Source organism: Lepidochelys kempii, chromosome 9 (assembly GCF_965140265.1).
Source record: "Lepidochelys kempii isolate rLepKem1 chromosome 9, rLepKem1.hap2, whole genome shotgun sequence".
Taxonomy (NCBI): Eukaryota; Metazoa; Chordata; order Testudines; family Cheloniidae; genus Lepidochelys; species Lepidochelys kempii.
The window spans coordinates 59,998,459-60,020,217 of NC_133264.1; the positions used below are offsets into that span (position 1 = coordinate 59,998,459).

Below are 21,759 nucleotides of genomic sequence, written 5' to 3' on the forward strand. Positions count from 1 at the left end.
TCCTGGAAGTCTTAACTCGGTCAACGGTGCTTTGCAGCTCAGCTCTCCGTTCCGTCAGGACCTGCGTTTGTTGGACAAGTTCGTCTTTGATGCTCACCATCAGTACACTGGCCGTTTGCAGTGGTGTTGTGCTGGCTGGCTCCGATGTTTGGGCTTCCCAAAACTCACTGGCAGCCTGCCTTTCTTCCTCCTCTCTAACCTCTTTTATCAGCTGGGAGTAACTTGGGGGACGTTCCTGTCGTTCTCTTAGCTGGAGATGAAGTAGAATCGGGTTCTGATACTGAGTTCCTCTTACAATTTGAGCCAGTCTGGTCTGATCCATCTGCTCAGCAGTCACTGCTCCCCTCATGACAGCTCTCTGAAGCAGTCTCTCCAGTCTCTGTGTGTAGGCTAAAGCCTTCTCGTCCTTTTGCTGTCGGGAATTAAGGAACTTACAGTAGCTGTCTTCAGGGCCCTCTACACTCCCAAAGGTGTGTTCAAGGGCCTCTAGGCAGTCCCTCACACTGACCCTAGGGTCAATGAGCTTTAGGGTGCGAATAACATCTAATGGTTGGCCGCCAAGGCTCTCTATGAGACATCTTCACTTTTCTGCATCTGGTACGGCCCACTCTTGCAGCATTTCAGTGATATGCTATAATCAGGGCTCAAACTCCTCCTCCCCAGCAAATAACCTTAACTTATGACAAGAGTTTGGTGCAGCATGGGACAGCACAACCTTTTCCAATGTTTGCCCCAGAGCTTTTGTCCAATCATTGGCCGAGGCTGCAGCCTCTGAGCTAGAAGCTGCTGAGCCGGGGCTCAACAAACCTGACATTATTAGCCATTATACAAACAGTAATTTCCTCAAAATATAAGCACAAACAAAACAAAATAGTTGTTTCCCAATGTCATGGATCACTCAACAGGTGCTTGCTAGGGGTACTGACCCAGGGATCCCGGACGAGCCCCCAAAAATGTCAGGGTAGAGCTCATCCTGACTCTGCTTACACTAGTAGCAAGTAATCTGGTATCACTGCAAAGCCCGGCAGCGTATGGTCCTGGTGTTTGCTGGCATTCAAGCAACATCCGTTCTTTATCTCTCTGTGTTATACTCAGGAGAGTGATATCATTCATGGTAACCTGGTTGAAATATGGGAATTTAATTAAGGGGACATTCAGAGGTGGCCGTTCCTACTGGGCTGTTTGCCTGTGGCTGAAAAGAAATCCTACCCGCAGTTAGCCAAGCGGTGTGGGGGGGTGGGTGGGTAGGAGAGGGGGATTGGCACTGAGCTGTTTGCGTTTGGCTAGGAGTGATCTTCCCTGATACCAGCCATGCGGTGGGGGGAGGGGTAAAATGATCATCGCAGAGAATTGGATGGCGGGGGGTTAGTTTGGTTTCTTCTGCTGCACGTTAACACGAAAACCACAGCACTAAATGGCTAACTCAACAGGCTTTGCTTGGTATGGGAAAGGAGGGCGCTGCTGTTATGAAGGTTGCAGAAGCCGAAAGTCTATGGCTTACCATGGCCGCTTGCAAGCCGAATTCTATTGCCCGGCACTGTGTGTGTGATCTCTAACACCAGAGCCATAGGCACTCAATATAAGATGCAAAATGCGAACGTGTACCAAAATCACATGTGCTATGTAATGTGAATAGTGTTGTTCACTGTGAAAGAGTATAGCCATTGTTCTGTAAAATGTATCTTTTTAAATACTTCACTCGCTATTTTTCCTCCCGCAGCTGCAAATGTTTCAAGCCTCCCTCCTCCGTTCCAAAGGCGATCTCAGATAAGGCGGTGAAAAAAATGCACGTGCGATGAAATGCTCTCTGAGCTCATGCAGTCGTCCGGCACTGACAGAGCTCAGCAGAATGTGTGGAGGGACACAGTAGCACAGTACAGGAAAGCAGCCAATGAACATGAGGACAGGAGGGATGATCGAGATGAGAGGTGGCAGCAGTAAGATAGAGGAGGCATGATGCAATGCTGGGGCTACTGCGGGATCAAACGGACATGCTCCGGCGTCTGGTGGAGGTTCAGGAACGGCAGCAGGATAAGAGACTGCCGCTGCAGCCCCTGTGTAACCGCCCACCCTCCCTTCTCCCCAAGTTCCATAGCCTCCTCACCCAGACGCCCAAGAACGCGGGGGGGAGGCTCCGGGCACCCAACCACGCCACCCTAGTGGACAGCCCAAGCAACAGAAGGCTGTCATTCAACAAGTTTTGAAGTGGCCTTTTCCTACCCTCCTCCCACACCCCACCCGGGCTACCTTGTGAGTTATCTCCCTATTTTTATAATCAATTAATAAAGAATACTTGGTATTTAAACGATAGTGACTTTCTTTCCTTTGCAAGCAAGCTGTGATTGAAGGTGGGAGGGTGGGTGGCTTACAGGGAATTGGAGTCAACCAAGGGGGCAGGTTTTCATCAAGGAGAAACAAACAGAAGTGTCACACGGTACCCTGGGCAGTCATGAAACTGGTTTTCAAAGCTTCTCTGATGCGCAGCGCTTCCTGCTGTGCTCTTCTAATCACCCTGGTGTCTGGCTGCACGTATTCAGCGGCTAGGCGATTTGCCGCAACCTCCCACCCCACCATAAATGTCTCCCCCTTACTCTCACAGAGATTGTGGAGCACACAGAAGCAGTAATAACCGTGGGAATATTGGTTTCGCTGAGGTCTGAGCGAGTCAGTAAACTGCACCAGCAACCCTTTAAACGTCCAAACGCACATTCTACCACCATTCTGCACTTGTTCAGCCTATAGTTGAACAGCTCCTTACTACTGTCCAGGGTGCCTGTGTACGGCTTCATGAGCCAGGGCATTAAGGGTAGGCTGGGTCCTCAAGGATAACTATAGGCATTTCAACATCCCCAACAGTTATTTTCTGGTCTGGGAAGTAAGTCCCTTCCTGCAGCCGTTTAAACAGACCAGAGTTCCTGAAGACGCGAGCGTCATGAACCTTTCCCAGCCATCCCACGTTGATGTTGGTAAAACGTCCCTTGTGATCCACCAGTGCTTGCAGCACCATTGAAAAGTACCCCTTGCGGTTTATGTACTGGCTGCCCTGGTGGTCCAGTCCCAAGATAGGGATATGCGTTCCATCTATAGCCCCCACCACAGTTAGGAAATCCCATTGCAGCAAAGTTATCTACTATGACCTGCACATTTCCCAGAGTCACTACCTTTGATAGCAGCAGCTCAATGATTGTGTTGGCTACTTGCATCACAGCAACCCCCGCAGTACATTTGCCCACTCCAAATTGATTCCCGACTGACAGGTAGCTGTCTGGCATTGCAAGCTTCCACAGGGCTATTGCCACTCGTTTCTCAACTGTGAGGGCTGCTCTCATCTTGGTATTCTTGTGCTTCAGGGCAGGGGAAAGCAAGTCACAAAGTTCCATGTAAGTGCCCTTACGCATGTGAAAGTTTCGGAGCCATTGGGAATCATCTGAAACCTGCAACACTATGTGGTCCCACCAGTCTGTGCTTGTTTCCTGGGCCCAGAATCGGTGTTCCAATGCATGAGCCTGCCCCATTAATACCAGGATCTCCAAATTGCCGGGGACCACAGTTTTAGAGAAATCTGTGTCCATGTCCTCATCACTCTCATCACTGTGCTGCCATCGCCTCCTGGCCTGGTTTTTCAGGTTCTGGTTCTGCATAAACTGCACGATAATGTGTGAGGTGTTTACAATGGTCATAACTGCTGTGGTGAGCTGAACAGGCTCCATGCTTGCCGTACTATGGTGTCTGCTCGGGCAATCCAGGGAAAAGGCGCGAAAGGATTGTCTGCCATTGCTTTCATGGAGGGAGGGTTGACTGACCCATTACCACCCGCGACAAATTTTTGGCCCCATCAGGCATTGGGAGCTCAGCCCAGAATTCCAATGGGCAGCGGGGATTGTGGGAACTGTGGGATAGCTACCCACAGTGCACCGCTCAGAATGTCGACGCTTGCCATGGTATTGTGGACGCACACCACCGAATTAATGTGCTTAGTGTGGATGCATGCACTCGACTTTACACAATCTGTTCCCAAAAACAGACTTCTGTAAAATCGGAGTAATTTCATAGTGTAGACAAGGTTAGAGAGAAGCAGTTTCTTGACACCTTGAGTGATTGTTTCCTGCAATAGCTAGTTTTACAGCACATAAGGAGAGAGCTATCTGAAGACAGCTAGCTAGAGACATAATTAAAACAACCCAAAATAACACTAGCAGCAGCCAAGGACCAAGAGTTCCTTTCAGAGTCTCGGAAGAGATAAGGCTGTGAGAGAGTGGCTGGGTCTGCTAGACAACCAGAGAGTAAAGGAAGAAATTAAGGAAGAAGGATGTTGCAGAGAAGCTAAATTATTTCTTTCCACTTATCAAGAGGATGTTGGGGAAGATAAAGATGAGCTATGGCAGAAAGTGAGGTACTTTCTGGAACAAATGGCTAAATTAAACAGCAGCAGATCATCAGGTCCTGTGACTGCCTCCAACTGTTCTGGAGGAATTCAGAACTGAAGTGACTGAGCGCTAAAAGATCATGTAATCTCTTATTAAAGTCAGCTGCTCCACAGGAGTAAAACCTTATTGACTCTATCTTTAATTTTAAAAAAAGGTAGAAAGAGGGATTTGGGGAATTTACAGACCAGTAAGGGCTTTTTTTAGTGCCAAGAAAATTAGTTGAGAAAATAATTAAAAACTAGAGTTAGAAAATACTTAGCGGAATGTGGCAGATTAGGGACACCCAAACATCATTTCTGTATAGGAAAACTAGGCCTGTCTAGTCTACAAGGATTCTGTGAGCATTTCAACAAAATGACAGTGGAGAACTGGCTGAGATAATTTATTTGGACTTTTAAAATCCTTCGTCAAAGTCCACGAGGTATTAAGGAAACTAAGTAGCCATGGGATTAAAGTTTTTTGTCATGAATTAGAAATTAATTTAGGGCTAATCTACATTACTGTGCTACATCGGCACAGGTATGCTGACAGGAGAGCGCTCTCCCATAGGCGTAATGACTCCACCTCAACGAGAGGCAGAAGCGGCCAACATAGCGTGCTGTAGATACTGCTTTAAATCTCTGTAACTTACGTCACTCGGGGGGTGGCTTTTTCGTACTCTGAGTGACATAACTTACATCAACTTAAGCGGTAGTTGTAGACAAGTCCTAAGAGTCAAAACAAGAGCAAGATTGTGTGCACATGTATGCATGCACAAATACACATGCGTGCGCGCACACACAAATTTCAACATTGCCAAAGATTTTTCACGTTCCAGGTTTCCGTTCTGAGCCTGGTGGATTTTGTTTATTTCACTCACTAACTCACACAATATGAAAAGAACATCACTAAGGTGCAAAGTCAAGCATGCCAAAGTTAGGAAATGCCAGAATTAAGGTTGCCTGTCCAAATTTAATTTGGCCTTCTTGTGTGTGTGCATTGTGACAGTCTTTAATTACAGGTTTCAGAGTAGCAGCCGTGTTAGTCTGTATTCGCAAAAAGAAAAAGAGGACTTGTGGCACCTTAGAGACTAACAAATTTATTTGAGCATAAGCTTTCGTGAGCTACAGCTCACTTCAGCGGATGCATTCTTTAATTACATGATCACATACTGTTTTTTCCACCTACCTCATTCAGTGCACAGGATGGATCTACTCTGGGGATGCATCAGGGATGGACAGTGAAAGGGACTGTTCTCTGTAGGATCTGCAAAAAGAAAAGGAGTACTTGTTGCACCTTAGAAACTAACCAATTTATTTGAGCATGAGCTTTCGTGAGCTACAGCTCACTTCATCGGATGCATACCGTGGAAACTGCAGCAGACTTTATATACACACAGAGAACATGAAACAATACCTCCTCCCACCCCACTGTCCTGCTGGTAATAGCTTATCTAAAGTGATCATCAAGTTGGGCCATTTCCAGCACAAATCCAGGTTTTCTCACCCTCCACCCCCCCACACACAAATTCACTCTCCTGCTGGTAATAGCCCATCCAAAGTGACAACTCTCTACACAATGTGCATGATAATCAAGTTGGGCCATTTCCTGCACAAATCCAGGTTCTCTCACCCCCTCACCCCCCTCCAAAAAACACACACACAAACTCACTCTCCTGCTGGTAATAGCTCATCCAAAGTGACCACTCTCCCTACAATGTGCATGGTAATCAAGGTGGGCCATGTCCAGCACAAATCCAGGCTTTCTCACCCCCCCCCCTTTTTCCCGGGGACACACACACACAAACTCACTCTCCTGCTGGCAATAGCTCAGCCAAACTGACCACTCTCCAAGTTTAAATCCAAGTTTAACCAGAACGTCGGGGGGGGGGGGGGGGTGTAGGAAAAAACAAGGGGAAATAGGCTACCTTGCATAAGGATCTACAACCTATCCTAAAGGATGACCCAAAACTCTCACAAATCTTGGGAGACAGGCCAGTCCTTGCCTACAGACAGCCCCGCAACCTGAAGCAAATACTCACCAACAACCACATACCACACAACAGAACCACGAACCCAGGAACTTATCCTTGCAACAAAGCCCGTTGCCAACTGTGCCCACATATCTATTCAGGGGACACCATCACAGGGCCTAATAAAATCAGCCACACTACCAGAGGCTCGTTCACCTGCACATCCACCAATGTGATCTATGCCATCATGTGCCAGCAATGCCCCTCTGCCATTTACATTGGTCAAACTGGACAGTCTCTACGTAAAAGAATAAATGGACACAAATCAGATGTCAAGAATTATAACATTCATAAACCAGACAGAGAACACTTCAATCTCTCTGGTCACGCAATCACAGACATGAAGGTCGCTAACTTAAAACAAAAAAAACTTCAAATCCAGACTCCAGCGAGAAACTGCTGAATTGGAATTCATTTGCAAATTGGATACTATTAATTTAGGCTTAAATAGAGACTGGGAGTGGCTAAGTCATTATGCAAGGTAGCCTATTTCCCCTTGTTTTTTCCTACCCCCCCCCCCCCCAAGATGTTCTGGTTAAACTTGGATTTAAACTTGGAGGGTGGTCAGTTTGGATGAGCTATTGCCAGCAGGAGAGAGAGTTTGTGTGTGTGTGTGTCCCCGGGAAAAAGGGGGGGGGTGAGAAAGCCTGGATTTGTGCTGGACATGGCCCACCTTGATTACCATGCACATTGTAGGGAGAGTGGTCACTTTGGTTGAGCTATTACCAGCAGGAGAGTGAGTTTGTGTGTGTATGGGGGTGGGGGGGTGAGAAAACCTGGATTTGTGCTGGAAATGGCCCACCTTGATTATCATGCACATTGTAGGGAGAGTGGTCACTTTGGATGAGCTATTACCAGCAGGAGAGTGAGTTTGTGTGTGTGTTTTTTGGAGGGGGGTGAGGGGGTGAGAGAACCTGGATTTGTGCAGGAAATGGCCCAACTTGATTATCATGCACATTGTGTAGAGAGTTGTCACTTTGGATGGGCTGTTACCAGCAGGAGAGTGAGTTTGTGTGTGGGGGGGTGGAGGGTGAGAAAACCTGGATTTGTGCTGGAAATGGCCCAACTTGATGATCACTTAGATAAGCTATTACCAGCAGGACAGTGGGGTGGGAGGAGGTATTGTTTCATATTCTCTGTGTGTATATAAAGTCTGCTGCAGTTTCCACGGTATGCATCCGATGAAGTGAGCTGTAGCTCACGAAAGCTCATGCTCAAATAAATTGGTTAGTCTCTAAGGTGCCACAAGTACTCCTTTTCTTTTTGCGAATACAGACTAACACGGCTGTTACTCTGAAACCTGTAGGATCTGCGCTTCATTTGTTGCAGAAGCTGGAATGTGCTCGGAGAATAAGGCAAGGGAATCATAGAATCATAGGATATCAGGGTTGGAAGGGACCGCAGGAGGTCATCTAGTCCAACCCCCTGCTCAAAGCAGGACCAATCCCCAACTAAATCATCCCAGCCAGGGCTTTGTCAAGCCTGACCTTAAAAATATCTAAGGAAGGAGATTCCACCACCTCCCTAGGTAACACATTCCAGTGTTTCACCACCCTCCTAGTGAAAAAGTTTTTCCTAATATCCAACCTAAACCTCCCCCACTGTAACTTGAGACCATTACTCCTTGTTCTGTCATCAGCTACCACTGAGAACAGTCTAGCTTCATCTTCTTTGGAACCCCCGTTCAGGTAGTTGGAAGCAGCTATCAGATCCCCCCTCATTCTTCTCTTCTGCAGACTAAACAATCCCAGGGACTACAGGAAGAGAAAGGACATTCTCATGGGTAGGGCAATTGAACGTTGCCCTGGAGAACTGGATTGTATCCTGCCTGCTTCAGAGTATAGTGGTGTTTGAGCTTCTCAGGGAAAAGATCACCAATTTTTTTAACACAAGCAAAACATATTTTTCCTGAGACGTGTTCTTAGAAATAGCTGAACTGTTTTGGTTTAAATAAAAAAAAATAATAAAAAATCATCTTGAGGCATGGAAAATTTGCCCCCCAATGGTAAAAGTTACAAGCAACTGAAAATGGTCTTAAATTTGGAAGTGTCCGGTAACCTTAACAGGTGTTGCTACCAGCCCTGCCTTTAATTATCTGCAAACAGAGTTGACTAGTGAGCTGCAAAACTTGCAGAAAACACACGATTATTTTGCCTAGTAAGTTCTAGAGAAGACTGAGGAATTGGAGAAGGGACTAATAGAGGTGAAATTAAGCGCTGGCAAATGCAAGACAATGTCTATGGGAAGGGAGAATGTGATCTATTCATGCACCTTGGTGGTTTCTAAATTAACTGTAACCACTTATGCAAGGGACCTTGATGTCAATGTACACTGGTCAATAAAACTACTGCTCAATATGCAAAAGGCATAATTAACCTGTGGAACTCATTACCACAGGACAGCATTGAGGCCAAGTGCTTAGGAGGATTAGATTTTTATGGGGTAAAGAGATTATCTACAGCTATGTTAGGTAGGATTTTTTTTTTTAAATGTGGAATACCTTCATGTTTCAGGGCAAAAATTAACTGCCTAATCAGATGGAATTATGAAGAAATGTGTTTGTGGAGATTCTTCCAAAATCGGCTAACACGGGGTTTCTTGCACTTTCTTGTGAAGCCTCTGTCTCTGAGTCACTGTCAGAGACAGGCTAGCGGACTGTAAGGATCAGTGGTCTCATCTGGTGTGGCAAATTCCTAACAAACGCATAGAAACGGCAGCCATCAGTTTTGAGCATAAAGGTACCATGTTGAGCTGTAACTACGTTTTGGGAGTTGCATGGATTGGATATGTGAGTGGGTAGTTCACTCCTCGCTGGTCACTAGCTGCAACAGCTCAGTGAGCTAAGCTGTGCTCACAGTAACCCCAAGGGATGCCATGCAGTAGTGGAGATAAATCCTGCAAGACTGAGATTGGTTTGGGGAGGATCAGAGCCAGAGCTTACGGCTTTAGTGTGGGCAAACCACCATTAGGAGAAGAGGGAGAAGATTTTGCAAAATGATGTTTTTAAGGTGGGTGTATCTTGGGAACTCCTTGCTCTAATGACTAGGGTTACCAACTATCTAATCACACAAACCCAAACACCCTTGCCCTACCCCTTCTCTGAGGCCCTGCCCCCACTCACTCCATTCCCCCTCCCTCTGTTGCTCGCTCTCCCCCACCCTCACTCACTTTCACCCAGCTGGGGCTGGGTTGGCGTGCAAGAGTGGGGTGCAGACTCTGTGCTGGGGGATGGGGCCGAGGGGTTTGGAGTATGAGAGGGGGCTCTGGGCCGGGGCAGGAGGTTGGGATGCAGGAGGGGGTGCAGGCTCTGGGAGGGAGTTTGGGTGCAGGAGGGGGTTCTGAGCTGGGGCAGGGGGTTGGGGTGCAGGAGTTATGCAGAATGTGGGCTCTGGCCGGGCGGCACTTACCTCGGGCACCTTCCAGAAGCAACCAGCATGTCTGGCTCCTAGGCTCAGGGGCACCCAGGTGGCTCGACATGCTGTCCCTGCCTGCAGGCACCGCGCCCCGCAGCTCCCATTGGCCGTGGTTCCTGGCCAACAGGAGCTGCGGAGTCCTGCACACAGAGCAGGGACAGCATAGATTCATAGATATTAAGGTCAGAAGGGACCATTATGATCATTTAGTCTGACTCCTGCACAATGCAGGCCACAGAATCTCACCCATCCACTCCTGCAATAAACCTCTCACCTATGTCTGAGCTACTGAAGTCCCCAAATCATGGTTTAAAGACTTCAAGGTGCAGAGAATCCTCCAGCAAGTGACACGTGCCCCATGCTACAGAGGAAGGCGAAAACCCCCCAGGGCCTCTTCCAATCTGCCCTGGAGGAAAATTCCTTCCCGACCCCAAATATGGTGAGCAGCTGAACCCTGAGCATATGGGCAAGATTCACCAGCCAGAGATCCATGAAAGAATTCTCTGTAGTAACTGAGATCCCACCCCATCTAACATCCCATCGGGCCTATTTACCATGAATATTTAAAGATCAATTAATTGCCAAAATCATGTTATCCCATCAGCACGCAGAGAAGCCCTGGCCGCCCCTTTGCCTAGGAGCCAGCGGGATGTGCCGGTCAGTTCTGGGAGCTGCGTGGAGCCGGGGCAGGTCGGGAGCCTGCCTTAGCCCTGGGCCCTTGCTGTACCACTGACTGGACTTTTAGAGGCCTATTAAAATCTCCCAGGTGGCTTTCAATAGCCGCCGGGAGATTGATGCCGATTCCAGGAGACTCCTGGCCAATCTGGGAGGGTTGGCAACCCTACTAAAGACCGCAGATTTGGACTGCTCATGCTACACAGTGAGGCATTACAAATTTCGAGATAATCCAAATAAGCATGCAGGTTTTAGAGTATGGAGAAGAGTCTCCCTTTAAACAGATAGCGATGCTCAATCTTACCTACAGTGGAGTTGGTGCTCCGCTCTCATACCTGCTCTGCAATCTAGATAGTGTCAATGTTGCGTTCAGTGACTCTTCTGCTGTCTTTGTCCTTCTTTATTTGTCCTTCTTTTGCATGCATCTGATGAAGTGAGCTGTAGCTCATGAAAGCTTATGCTCAAATAAATTTGTTAGTCTCTAAGGTGCCACAAGTCCTCCTGTTCTTTTTACAGCTGCTTTTGTTTCTCAGCATCAACAACTTGCCATCAGTGTAGTTTTTATTTAGCTTCTTTGTCCTGGCTCTAATAGACCGGCACTCTGTTGAACAGGAAGTATCCATGTACTGATACATATGACATGCTTGGTAGAGCAGAATCTGCCTATTCTATTAGGAGAAAAAAGATTACAAAAGAAGGAACTAAGGAGAGACCTTTGTTCATACCAACTTGCTGATAATGAGCTCCAGAGGAAGAGGCTTGTTGCTTCAGAGGTGAAGGGTTCTGGCAGGCCACAGTGGGTCCTTGCATCAGGGATTTAAGGTGGACCTATGAAGTCAGAACCAGAACATGTTTGTTGCAGTAAATGAAAATCTGATCATTGACTGCCCTGGCAAGCGCTCTCTGGATTGCTATGGCACCTACTTATCCCAGGAGGAACCATTCGCTTCTCTTTGATTTTGCAAAGCCTCCAAGAGGAGTATTGAGGTTACCTTCCAGGACTGTGCTTGCCTGGGACTGCTCCTTAATTGGGTTAAAATAGCCGCTGATTAATGACACCATCTCAGAATATCTCTTTCCCATGTGGTCTCATGAAATCAATTGGCTTGACAGTGCAGGGCACAATCGGCAGGGGGCTGGGGCAGCAAAATAGGTAATGATGGTGTATTGTGGGAGTGGCTGCTAGGATGAAAACCGTGGTTATTTTCCACCTTGCCCAGGCTGGTGAGAGCTCTGGGGCAGAGATGCTGAGGATCTTCTCAGCCATATTGGGAGTGGGCTTTACTTATGGCCAGCACTGCTCTTAGGAGCCCCACCCTCAGTGGCCTGTGTTGGATTATCTGTAAAAGGATCTCTAACCTGCTTCTGTGCCCGGTGCTGCTCGTCTTCCTGTTGATCAAATTCCTTTGACTCCCTCCCCTGCAGTCTGCTCACTAACCCACCTCTGTGTTTAGTGATGCAAAGTGTGGCTCACACACCAAGTGTGGAGTTCTGGATTGTGGTACGTGGCTGCTTTTGTCTTCAGCATAGAGTTGTAGCTCAAAGGCTGAAGCTCCCAGCATGTAATGCTCCATCCTGACCAAAAGGAGCTCTGCAGGCCACGTCCTGATGTTAAAGATGGGTACTGGCCCCACTTCGCCCGCCCCTATGCTGGAGAGTTAGAGGAACCCTGGCACCAGAATGAGGCTCGCAGAATTTGATCTACATTTAAAATTGCCCCCTTAGATGCTAAATGTTTACCAATTTCTTACTGAATTAGCACCTTAGATGAGATTTTGATGAAGCAGAAAGAATGCTGGCAATAGCTGATGTCTGATACCTGAACCCCTGTGCTGAGTGGGTGGGAGACTATCGGCTGCTGCATGGAATGACCTTTCAGCAGAATTGCTGCTTAAATATCAATGGAGACCAATGTGAAGCTGCTTGTAACACCAAAATTTTGACAAGCAGAGGCCCTGGGTAGATATACTGGGAAGGCAACGTCTGTACCAATGGATTATATAACAACATGGAAAGTCATCCCACCCAAGTGTTTCCATGGCAAAAAATATTTGCTTTTATGTTGAACTTTACTGAAACACTGATTCCTGTAACTGTAGCCCTATCCAGCAGCTGCTTTCCTGTAGTTTCCCCAGAGGGTGATTTGTGCTGTGGTTTGGAATAGCTGATCTCTCGGACCCTCATGCCGAGCCCGTGCATTATGACACTTGCTGCTACCTCATGCCTTGTTAATATTGTATAGGTTTTATATTTAGGGAGTTAATTACTGTAAACAAAGCAGATTTTAATCTAATCAGCTGTTCTATCCACTGCATCAGTCACAGACATCAAAGTGAACATCAAAGAGAGAAGAATAAAAGCACTTTGAAAGCAGAGCCAACTGATTCACCCAGGTGCATCTGGACTAGCTTCCCAGTCCATAAAGAGAAAAGGAGTACTTGTGGCACCTTAGAGACTAACCAATTTATTTGAGCATAAGCTTTCGTGAGCTACAGCTCACTTCATCGGATGCAATGTCCATGTCGTTTCTCTGTTTGCTTTAGACCCATTTCAATGGTTCTTTCAGTTATCCCAGATCTAATAGATATTGAAGTGCTGGGCAAAGGAGATTACCATAAGAATGGCAGTATGAGAACAAAGCAATGGTTCAAGTAGTCCAGTTTTTTGTCTCCTAGTGCTTGAAGGAAGGTGTAAAATCTCTACAGTGCATCTACCTGTGCAAAGCTGTTGTGGGGGACTAACTCAGATGGTGAGTAATTGTGACAAAAAGCAGTGGTTCCCAAACTTTTCCGCTGCGTGACCTGAATCTCAGATGCATTGTTTCTCATGACCTGGACAGAATGGCATCCTTCATACAGCATGACCTTGCATGGACCCTATGTGCAAGATCACACTTGTGATTTTACAAAATGGTGTCCTCCACACACCTGGGATTGTCCCCACTTAGGATCGCGACTTGTAGTTTGGGAACTGACGCTGTAAAGCAGAAGGACGCAATTCTCTTGGGAATATCCTAGCCATTGTAGCTGCAGCAGGTGTTATTCTTACTAACCAGCTGCACCAGTGACTCCATAAAGAAAGTTGCAGAAACCTTTCCTTTTATAATTCTTGCTTGCATATCCTTTGCTAACGTTTTTAGAAAGGCAGACAAACCCATTTTGGCCTGCAATCCCTCTTCCTTCGCCCCAGGTCAGAGGAGAATGTACTTAGTTAGGGCTCATTTCTGCAACTCTTGTATTGCCACTGATCTGAATGAGATTACTTGTGATAGTAAACACTGCTCTCTGTATGGACTGCTGAATTCTGTTTATAAGCACTGGCTTCTTAAAAATAAAGCCGGTGGGCTAACCTAATTGGAGCCTCCCACCTCAGCAAGTGACACATGCTGAGTCAAGGGTGGTTTGTAATAAACTTCAGAAGGTCACAACTCTCTGAACAAACAGAAGGAAATGCAGTGTAGTTGCTAGCAGGAGCAACAACAGTGAGGAATAGCCAGTATGGTGGTGAAACAGATATTTAACCCAATCCCTACCATCAGCACAGGCCTGGATGTCACAAAGGAGTACAGCGGAGTCCGCTCAGGAGATGAAAGTATTGGGGCACATGGTAAAGCTTCTTGGCTGCTCCCCTCACTCTGCCATGACTCAGACAGGCGTTGTGGTTTGAGAACTGGCACTAGGGCAAAGGGAAAAGCTAGTGCTGGGAATGGTTTCCTTTCTCCAAATGTTTTTGGACACAGCTGCTTTTCCATACTCTGAGACTTGGGTACTTTTGGCAGGCCTCGGAAAGGTTACTGCAGCAGTAAGGTACATTACATTTTCAATTACTTAATTTTATCAGCTCTGTGAGCTGGTGTGGGCAGAGATGAAAGTCTGCTCGAGGCACTTGCAAGTGTTATTCCAGGCAGTTCGGAATAGATCGTATGATACGTGGGGACTGGCTCAGGCAGGTTCCAACAAGCTGCCTGCATTATTGAATGTTTGAAGATGTCTGAAGCTGGGCTGGGAAGCTGGGTCCCCAAGCCATGCTGCTGTCAGTCCACTTATGGACAGGGAGCGGCTGCTGGTGGTGCCTGCAGGTTGCGTAGGAGCCTGTCATGTCCGATGAAGTGAGCTGTAGCTCACGAAAGCTCATGCTCAAATAAATTGGTTAGTCTCTAAGGTGCCACAAGTCCTCCTTTTCTTTTTGTCATGTCCCTGTGATCTTAGCGATTGCTCTGGGCTTTGGAGCTGTTTTAGGGAATTGCTCTTGTAGGAGTTGGAGACAGAAACCCACGGTGGGACCCTGACGCAGCAGGAGGAGGAACTGGCCCGGTCAATGTGGTACAAGGGTCTTCTGTCCCTAGGATTAACCTGTGACATTCCCAAAGTGCCCCTGCTCTTTCCCCTGCCTGTCAAACCCTCTCTGCCCTGAGCACCACTGTGCTGAAGCCTCAAGCACCATCCCAGCTCTCAAACCTTCCGGACCACTCCCCCTCCAGTGAGACACCTCCAAAGTGCCTCCCAGCTACCAAACCCTCTTCTCCAGCTGCCAGAGCGGAGTCTGCCCCACCTGTTTTCATGTCAATGTCTAGGTCTGGGGATGGTAATTAGAACAGACTCCTTTATCTCCAGAGTTACCGCCCCCACCCCGCCCCGCCAGGGTGCCCAGACAGCAAGTGTGAAAAATAGGGACAGGGTAATAGGAGTCTATATAAGAAAAAGACCCCAAAATTGGGACTGTCCCTATAAAATCCGGACATCTGGTCACACACACACACACACACACCCCGGTGATTGTGGCATCAGGGGAAGGCACTCTTTCCTTCCCAGATAACGTAGGGGAGTTAGTGCTTTGAGAGTGCCTGACAATAGGGCGTGTAGCCATTGCTAGCCGCAGACAGCAGGCGCTGCACTCCCAGCATGCCCTCTCTGTTGCGGTCCCATGGATTTCATTAGAATTACTCCGGACTTACACCAGGGAGAGACCAGCCTGGCCCCAGGCCTGTAGGAACTACAACAAAAGAAGTCTGGTGCAATGTTTTATTCCAAGGGTAGGTATCGTTTGGAGCATCTGCTCTGAAGGAATTCAGGCAGGTTGGTCTGCGCGTGGTCAGCACATGCTAGTCAGTCCGACATGTGAAGGAACGACAAAGCTGCAAAGCGGAGTATGATTGTTTCCACCAATGTCTTTAGGGAGATGGCATCAGCTCACCTGGAGGCTAGTGCATGGCTGTGGCTGAGGGAGCTGCAGTGGTGCAATGCTGGAGGAAGGGCAGGTCCTTTTAGCTGGATCCAAGGTCCCTCAGTTGAGGGAAGTGCTGATGCTTTGGATTGGTGGGTGGGTTCTTTCCATCCGAGGCTGGTCATAAACGTTAAGAGAGCTTGCACTCCTACCAAACAGTTGCTCCCTGGGGCAGGGAGTAATTATTCAGACTGGGGACCTTTTTGGTACACAGGACTTCCCTCAGGAGCAGAATTGCCACTGAGAGAGAGAAGTTTGTCGCTCCAGTGATGGATGCAATCATGTACATGGGATCACTGCCTCTGATGGCAAAGTGCCCCACTACTCACAATGTAATCTGAGGCTTTGCTACCAGGATCTTCCCATAGGAATGACTTAGTCCAGTGGTTTTCAACCTGTGGTCCATGGACCCCTGCGGGTCCACAGACTATGTTTAAGATTTCCAAAGGGGTCTGCACCTTCATTTGAAAATTTTTAGGGGTGTGCAAATGAAAAAAGGTTGAAAACAACTGATTTAGTCTATTAATTCTTTCAGAGTCAGGGATGTTATGTTGAGGAGCAGATTTTACTTAGACCACATTGTAGGGTTTCGTTGGGGCAATGAAAGGTGCTGTGGTCTAGTGGATTGACCATGGGGCTGGGATCCAGGAAGGTGAGTTCTAATCCCATTTGTCACCAATTTGCTGTCTGGACAAGTCTCTAATTCCTCTATGCCTCAGTTTCTCCATCTCTGAAATAACTCCTCCTTACCTACCTCTCAGGAACTTGTAAGGATGACCGAGTCATTGCCCGTCAAGCACTCTGCTATGTCAATGCTAAGGACTGTGTTCTCTTGAGTCTAAATAGATTTTAAAGTTACTTTGTTGCTAAGATGTAATAAGAGTAATCGAATGTGATGATTTAGGTTTAATATTAAAAAGCTGTGTGTGAAAGCCCCTGCCGCTCTCTAGCAGAAATTAATGAGCTTCCTCCATTCCGATGGCTGTGCGTTTATCACTGACAGTGCTGCTGCTGCAGACACAGGAGTAAACAAACAGCCTCCCGCCACTAGAAATGTGGCACCTCGAGTAGTGCATGGGAGGCTGTTTGCAAGTGTGTCAGGGGTTTGACGGACCAAGGGACCAGCTGGTGCCAATCTGGAATGACTGGGGCTGGGTTGTTGACTGGTTTGCCCCTAATTTTGAAGGCAAAGGGCAGGCTGGATAACTGACCCCTCCCTTTACTGGTGGAGTTTCTGCTGAGAACCCCCCTCTGAGTGGCTATTCGCAGGCATGCCTAGCCGCCACACCCCTGGTCAGAAGAGGCTGGGCCTGCCCGTGGAACACGGGTGGCTGCTCTTTCAGAGTGGTCCAGACTTGGTGGGGGCTGGAGGAGCCACCTTGTGGGAGGGTGGGAAACAGCTGCCCCATTCCTCAGTGGAGAGTCCCCCTGCTGGGCTGAGGGGCAGGGCGAAGGCACAGGAAGGCAGGGGGAGGCCATGGGGCTAAGAAGGAGCCTCCCCAGCAAACGAAGACTGCTCCCTCCCACAGGCTCAGCCAGCACTAAGTTACCCATAGGCAGTTTCCCTTTGCCCTCCTGGGAGAAGGGGAGGAACAGGAGTCTGTGTGTCTTGCCCTGGGCAAGTGTCCCCCACACCTGCCATGCACACACCAGGGGTAAGAAACCCCCCAGGTCAGCCAAATGCCCATCCTGCCTGTCCCTTTGAGACATGGCGGTGCCACGAGTGCTTGGCACATAACCAGCTCCTTCCAGCTATTCTCTTTGATAGCCAGCTCCGAGCATTGTGCATTGCAGGGCCTGTACCAGCCCCACTGTTTCCTGGATCAGTAATTGCTCTGTCTCCCTTGTGTTAGGTGGTTCCCACCAGAGTCGACCTAGAAGAGTGGCATATGAATTTTTATCGAGACCATGCTCTGTGAATGTACCCTTCAAACAGTTTCAGCTCCCGGCTCCCGGCAGGGGAGCAGTGAAAATGACCAATTATTTATTGGTTTGCCAGCAGTACAGTGCGCTCCTCTTTAACGCAGAACAGAACTAGTGGGAGCACGTGTCACATATACACAACCAGACTTTCCTGCAGCCTACTGCAGTGCCCCTGCTTGCTGATTAGCCTTTGCCACTCTGCATCATACCAGGTGACGGGAGCACTTGGGTGAACCTGTTTTTTCCTCTCCTTAGTGCCTGCAGTCCATTATTCTAGGGTGTTTTGGAAGTGAAAATTTTCACCTGGAAAAGAAGCTGATGTGAGGTCTGGAAGTGGTTTTACCAAACAACCTCCACCGCAGATGGCCATTGCTCATCCAGTAGGTGTTTAATAATTACACTTGGAAGGATTAGATTTGTAATGGTGAATGTTGGTACACATCAGTTTCACGGCACACACAGAAACCGAGGAAAAAGTATGTCCAGCAGTAATAATCAAAAAGTAAGAGAAATGCCACTTGAGAACTTTTGAGCATTTAGGGATGTTTCAGTTGTATATTTTGACATGTGATCATGCTAATTTTTGTTTTAATGGTTATAGAGCTTTAACTCTCTGACTTGCAATGTCTGTTGCCACTGTATCATTATTGTCTTGCTCCCCTGGTGTGTGACCCCTTCCCATAATGTTAGACAACTGTGAAAAAACCTAAAAAATGGATTGAAAATAAACATCAATATTATCTGTCAAAATGATCAAAGCCCACAAACTTCTGCCACGCCTGTTAATAACGTAGAAAGTGTTGGTGCGTGTCAGAGCATCACTTATGCTTTTTTCAGCCATCTGAGGAGCAGCTGCCATCTAAACTCCACTAATTGCCTCTTTTTAAGCACTTTTGTTGAAGGCAGCTGACCTGGGCCGAGGGGCGGGAGAAAGTTGGGGTTGGGGCTGGGGGGATGGGTGAGCTGCTACTTGGTTTGCCAGGAATGAAATGGAGCAGCCAGTTTTACCCAGGGCAGCAGGGAGCAATTTGAGTTCACGCACTGTGAAATCAGAGCCATTTATTGTTCTGTGCTCAGAAATGCATTTTGTGATGCAGTTTAAAGCAGGGCATCTGAACAGAGCCCATTTCTAACCTTCCTCAGAGGAGGCTGTGTAAAAATATAGCCCTGTTTTCTTCCAGCTGGAGATGATTTAGGATCCCCTGCATTCTTCCTTGAAGTGCTTTGGCGAAAATAGAGCGATGGAAGTTTAGAGACTATCATCTCACTCTCCTCCCTTCCCCACCCCCACCCCAAAGACTGAGGAGCTGGTTCAAACACAGCAAAAGAACAATACATTGGAGTCCTTGACTGTTTTGCTTGGTCAGAGGTTCCAAGACTCCAGTCTTTCCCTTCCCGTGCTTTCCCTGGGATCCTTCCCCGAAGAGAAGTAGGTGCTTTCTAATCAGTAGAGAAAACGTTTAGGGTTTTATTGTTGCTACTAGTTTTTCCTCCTTGATGTACGCCAGAATTCTCATGAGCACAAGACAGGCATGATCCCCCCTGTTTTTTGTCTTCTGCAGTGTGAAACTGCAGTTTTCCTTGCCTTAGCTTTTTGCATTTATGTCCCATGCTTCCTTCCCAGGCGAGAGGGAAAGCCTTGTAGCAGAGTTGATTCCCCTCCTCTTCCCCCCCCCCCCCAATTTCCTGTCTGAAAATATTTCTGAAAACTGTGAGTCAATGTCTCAGCTTTGTATGAATATGATCTTGAGGATGTGATGGAAGGTTTTGGACCATCCCCGGCCATGCTCATGTGAATGCAGTGCATTTAAGATCCACACTGGCTGCATGTCTGATTTTTCTCTGTCATCCCTCCCTCCTTCCCCCAAGAAAATGTCTGGTCTTAGTTTCTGGTACAAAGGAGTCACTGCTATCTTTCCTTTTGCTGGTGCTAATGTAGTTCCTGATGTCTTTTGCATTGAGTAGCTTGCTCTCACACTGCCCATTTCTCCTGTTCTCTCTTGTAGGTATCTGACCAGCTTCCTTGGTTTTTGATGCTGAAGCAGGATTGTTTTAACTAAAGATGGAAACACTGGAGTCGGAATTGACCTGCCCAATCTGCTTGGAGTTATTCGAAGACCCTCTGTTGCTGCCGTGTGCTCACAGCCTGTGCTTCAGTTGTGCCCATCGCATCCTGGTGTCCAGCTGCTCCTCCAGCGAGTCGATAGAGCCCATCACAGCATTCCAGTGCCCCACCTGCAGGTATGTCATCTCCCTTAACCACCGCGGCCTAGAGGGCCTCAAGCGGAATGTGACCCTGCAGAACATTATAGATCGCTTCCAAAAGGCTTCTCTGAGTGGCCCCAACTCCCCTAGCGAGAGCCGCCGAGAGAGAACATACCGCAAGAGTCCTGCCATGTCCAGCGAAAGGATAGCGTGTCAGTTCTGTGAGCAGGACCCACCGCGGGATGCGGTGAAGACCTGCATAACCTGCGAGGTGTCCTACTGTGACCGCTGCCTCCGGGCCACGCACCCCAACAAGAAGCCATTCACCAGCCACCGCCTGGTGGAGCCTGTGCCAGACACACACTTCCGAGGACTCACTTGCTTGGAGCACGAGAACGAGAAAGTGAACATGTACTGTGTTGCAGACGACCAGCTGATCTGTGCCTTATGCAAACTGGTGGGACGCCACCGAGACCACCAGGTGGCGTCGCTGAGTGATCGATTTGAGAAGCTCAAGGTAAGAATCACTGGCTTTCCTGAAACAAGAGGTGTGAGCTGGGGAGGGTCCTTTGTGGCTTGCTGCACTCGCCCGAAACCAGGGGTGGCCAAACTGTGCAGGAAATGGAGCAGGTGCCAGCTGGGAGCATGACGAAGCATTGCATGCTGGGAGCTGCAGTTTCAGTGGGCCTCAGCTCTATGGTGAAGTGTCATGAGTCAAACGGTGGAACACCGTGAACTGCTGCTCTTTGGCCACCTGGCTGGGTGGCAGAGCCCTAGTGCCACGAGGAAGGCTGCTGCTTGCTGGGAGTTGGATAGCCTTCCTTGTAGGGACTGTGGTTTTCTGGTGGAGTATTTTCAAAGCTAAATCCGTTCCAGATGTCCTAGTCAGTCTCTTATTTACACCTAATTAACCCTCCAGGCTCTAGAAGGTCCATAGGCTAATGAAAGTTGAAAGATCCTTTAGAGGTGAGATCTGCAGACCATTGGCATCTAGAGGGTTAAGCGAACCACATGTGAGAGAGAGAGAGCGAGAGAGAGATCCTGCTTGTATGATTGCAGGAAAGTCGTTCATTTTCTGCTGATCTACATGTCACGAGTTCAGTCCTCAGGCGTGCTAACAAAACCACAGAGCCCACAAAGTACAGAGCAAGCCTCCCTGTGCCCCAAATTAGAGGGAGTCTCTGTGTGTAGTAGAGAATGCAGTGGTGGCAGCAGCACCAAGAACGTCAGCAACAGAGAGGGTGCAGGGCTGGTTTGGAGTAATGGGCAGGGGTGGGGAGGGGGAGCTTCAGGGTAATGGAGAAGCCAGTACTGGGGCTGGGCACTGTGTGCAGGGACTTATGAGATCTGGTGCTGGCTGTGGCTAGCAGATCCAGGAATCTCAGGGATTTGCTTAGTATTTACTGTGCAGATTCTCCTACTGAAAAATCTTCCATGCACGTCCCTGCAGGTTTCCCAGGTTGTGGATCTTCCAAGCTGCTGCTCTCCCTGTCCCAGCAATGGGTCCTGCAGGCAGACCCTTGCTGTGTCTATTGGCTGGCTGTAATTTCCACAATGAAGGATTACTGGAGGTGGGGTGTGTGTGATCAGTGGTGAAGTGTCATTGAAATTAGAGGTATACTCTCCCCTGGATTCACTCCCTGCAATAGAAGTGATTTGGAGTGCATCTGTTCCCTCCCTGATGCAGGCATGCAGTGTAATCCCCCTGAATGGGAATTGTGTCTGCACACATTGCACATGAGAAAATGTCCTCCCATCCTTCCTGTCCTTCTGTATTTGAAGCTAGAATCCCAGCTTTGTCCCCAGGGCTGGATGGGACCAGTGCCTGCCATCTGGGACTGCAGGGTGAGCTGGACTAAGCAGATCATCTGGGGGCACTCTG

The 21,759-nt window shown here is 48.2% G+C and overlaps 1 protein-coding gene across 6 annotated transcripts in view; it reads left to right on the top strand.

The window, feature by feature from the left end:
* MID2 (midline 2) overlaps window positions 1-21,759 on the top strand; it is a 343,120-nt gene that overhangs the window by 43,938 nt on the left and 277,423 nt on the right. For 5 of the 6 annotated variants that reach the window (XM_073360610.1, XM_073360616.1, XM_073360615.1 and 2 more), the window contains one exon: window positions 19,679-20,394. In XM_073360610.1, coding sequence (XP_073216711.1) covers window positions 19,735-20,394 — 660 coding nt within the window. In that variant the 5' untranslated portion in view covers window positions 19,679-19,734. Of the gene's footprint in view, window positions 1-17,927; window positions 18,053-19,678; window positions 20,395-21,759 lie in introns of all 6 variants that reach the window. The other variant, XM_073360614.1, reaches the window with a different exon arrangement.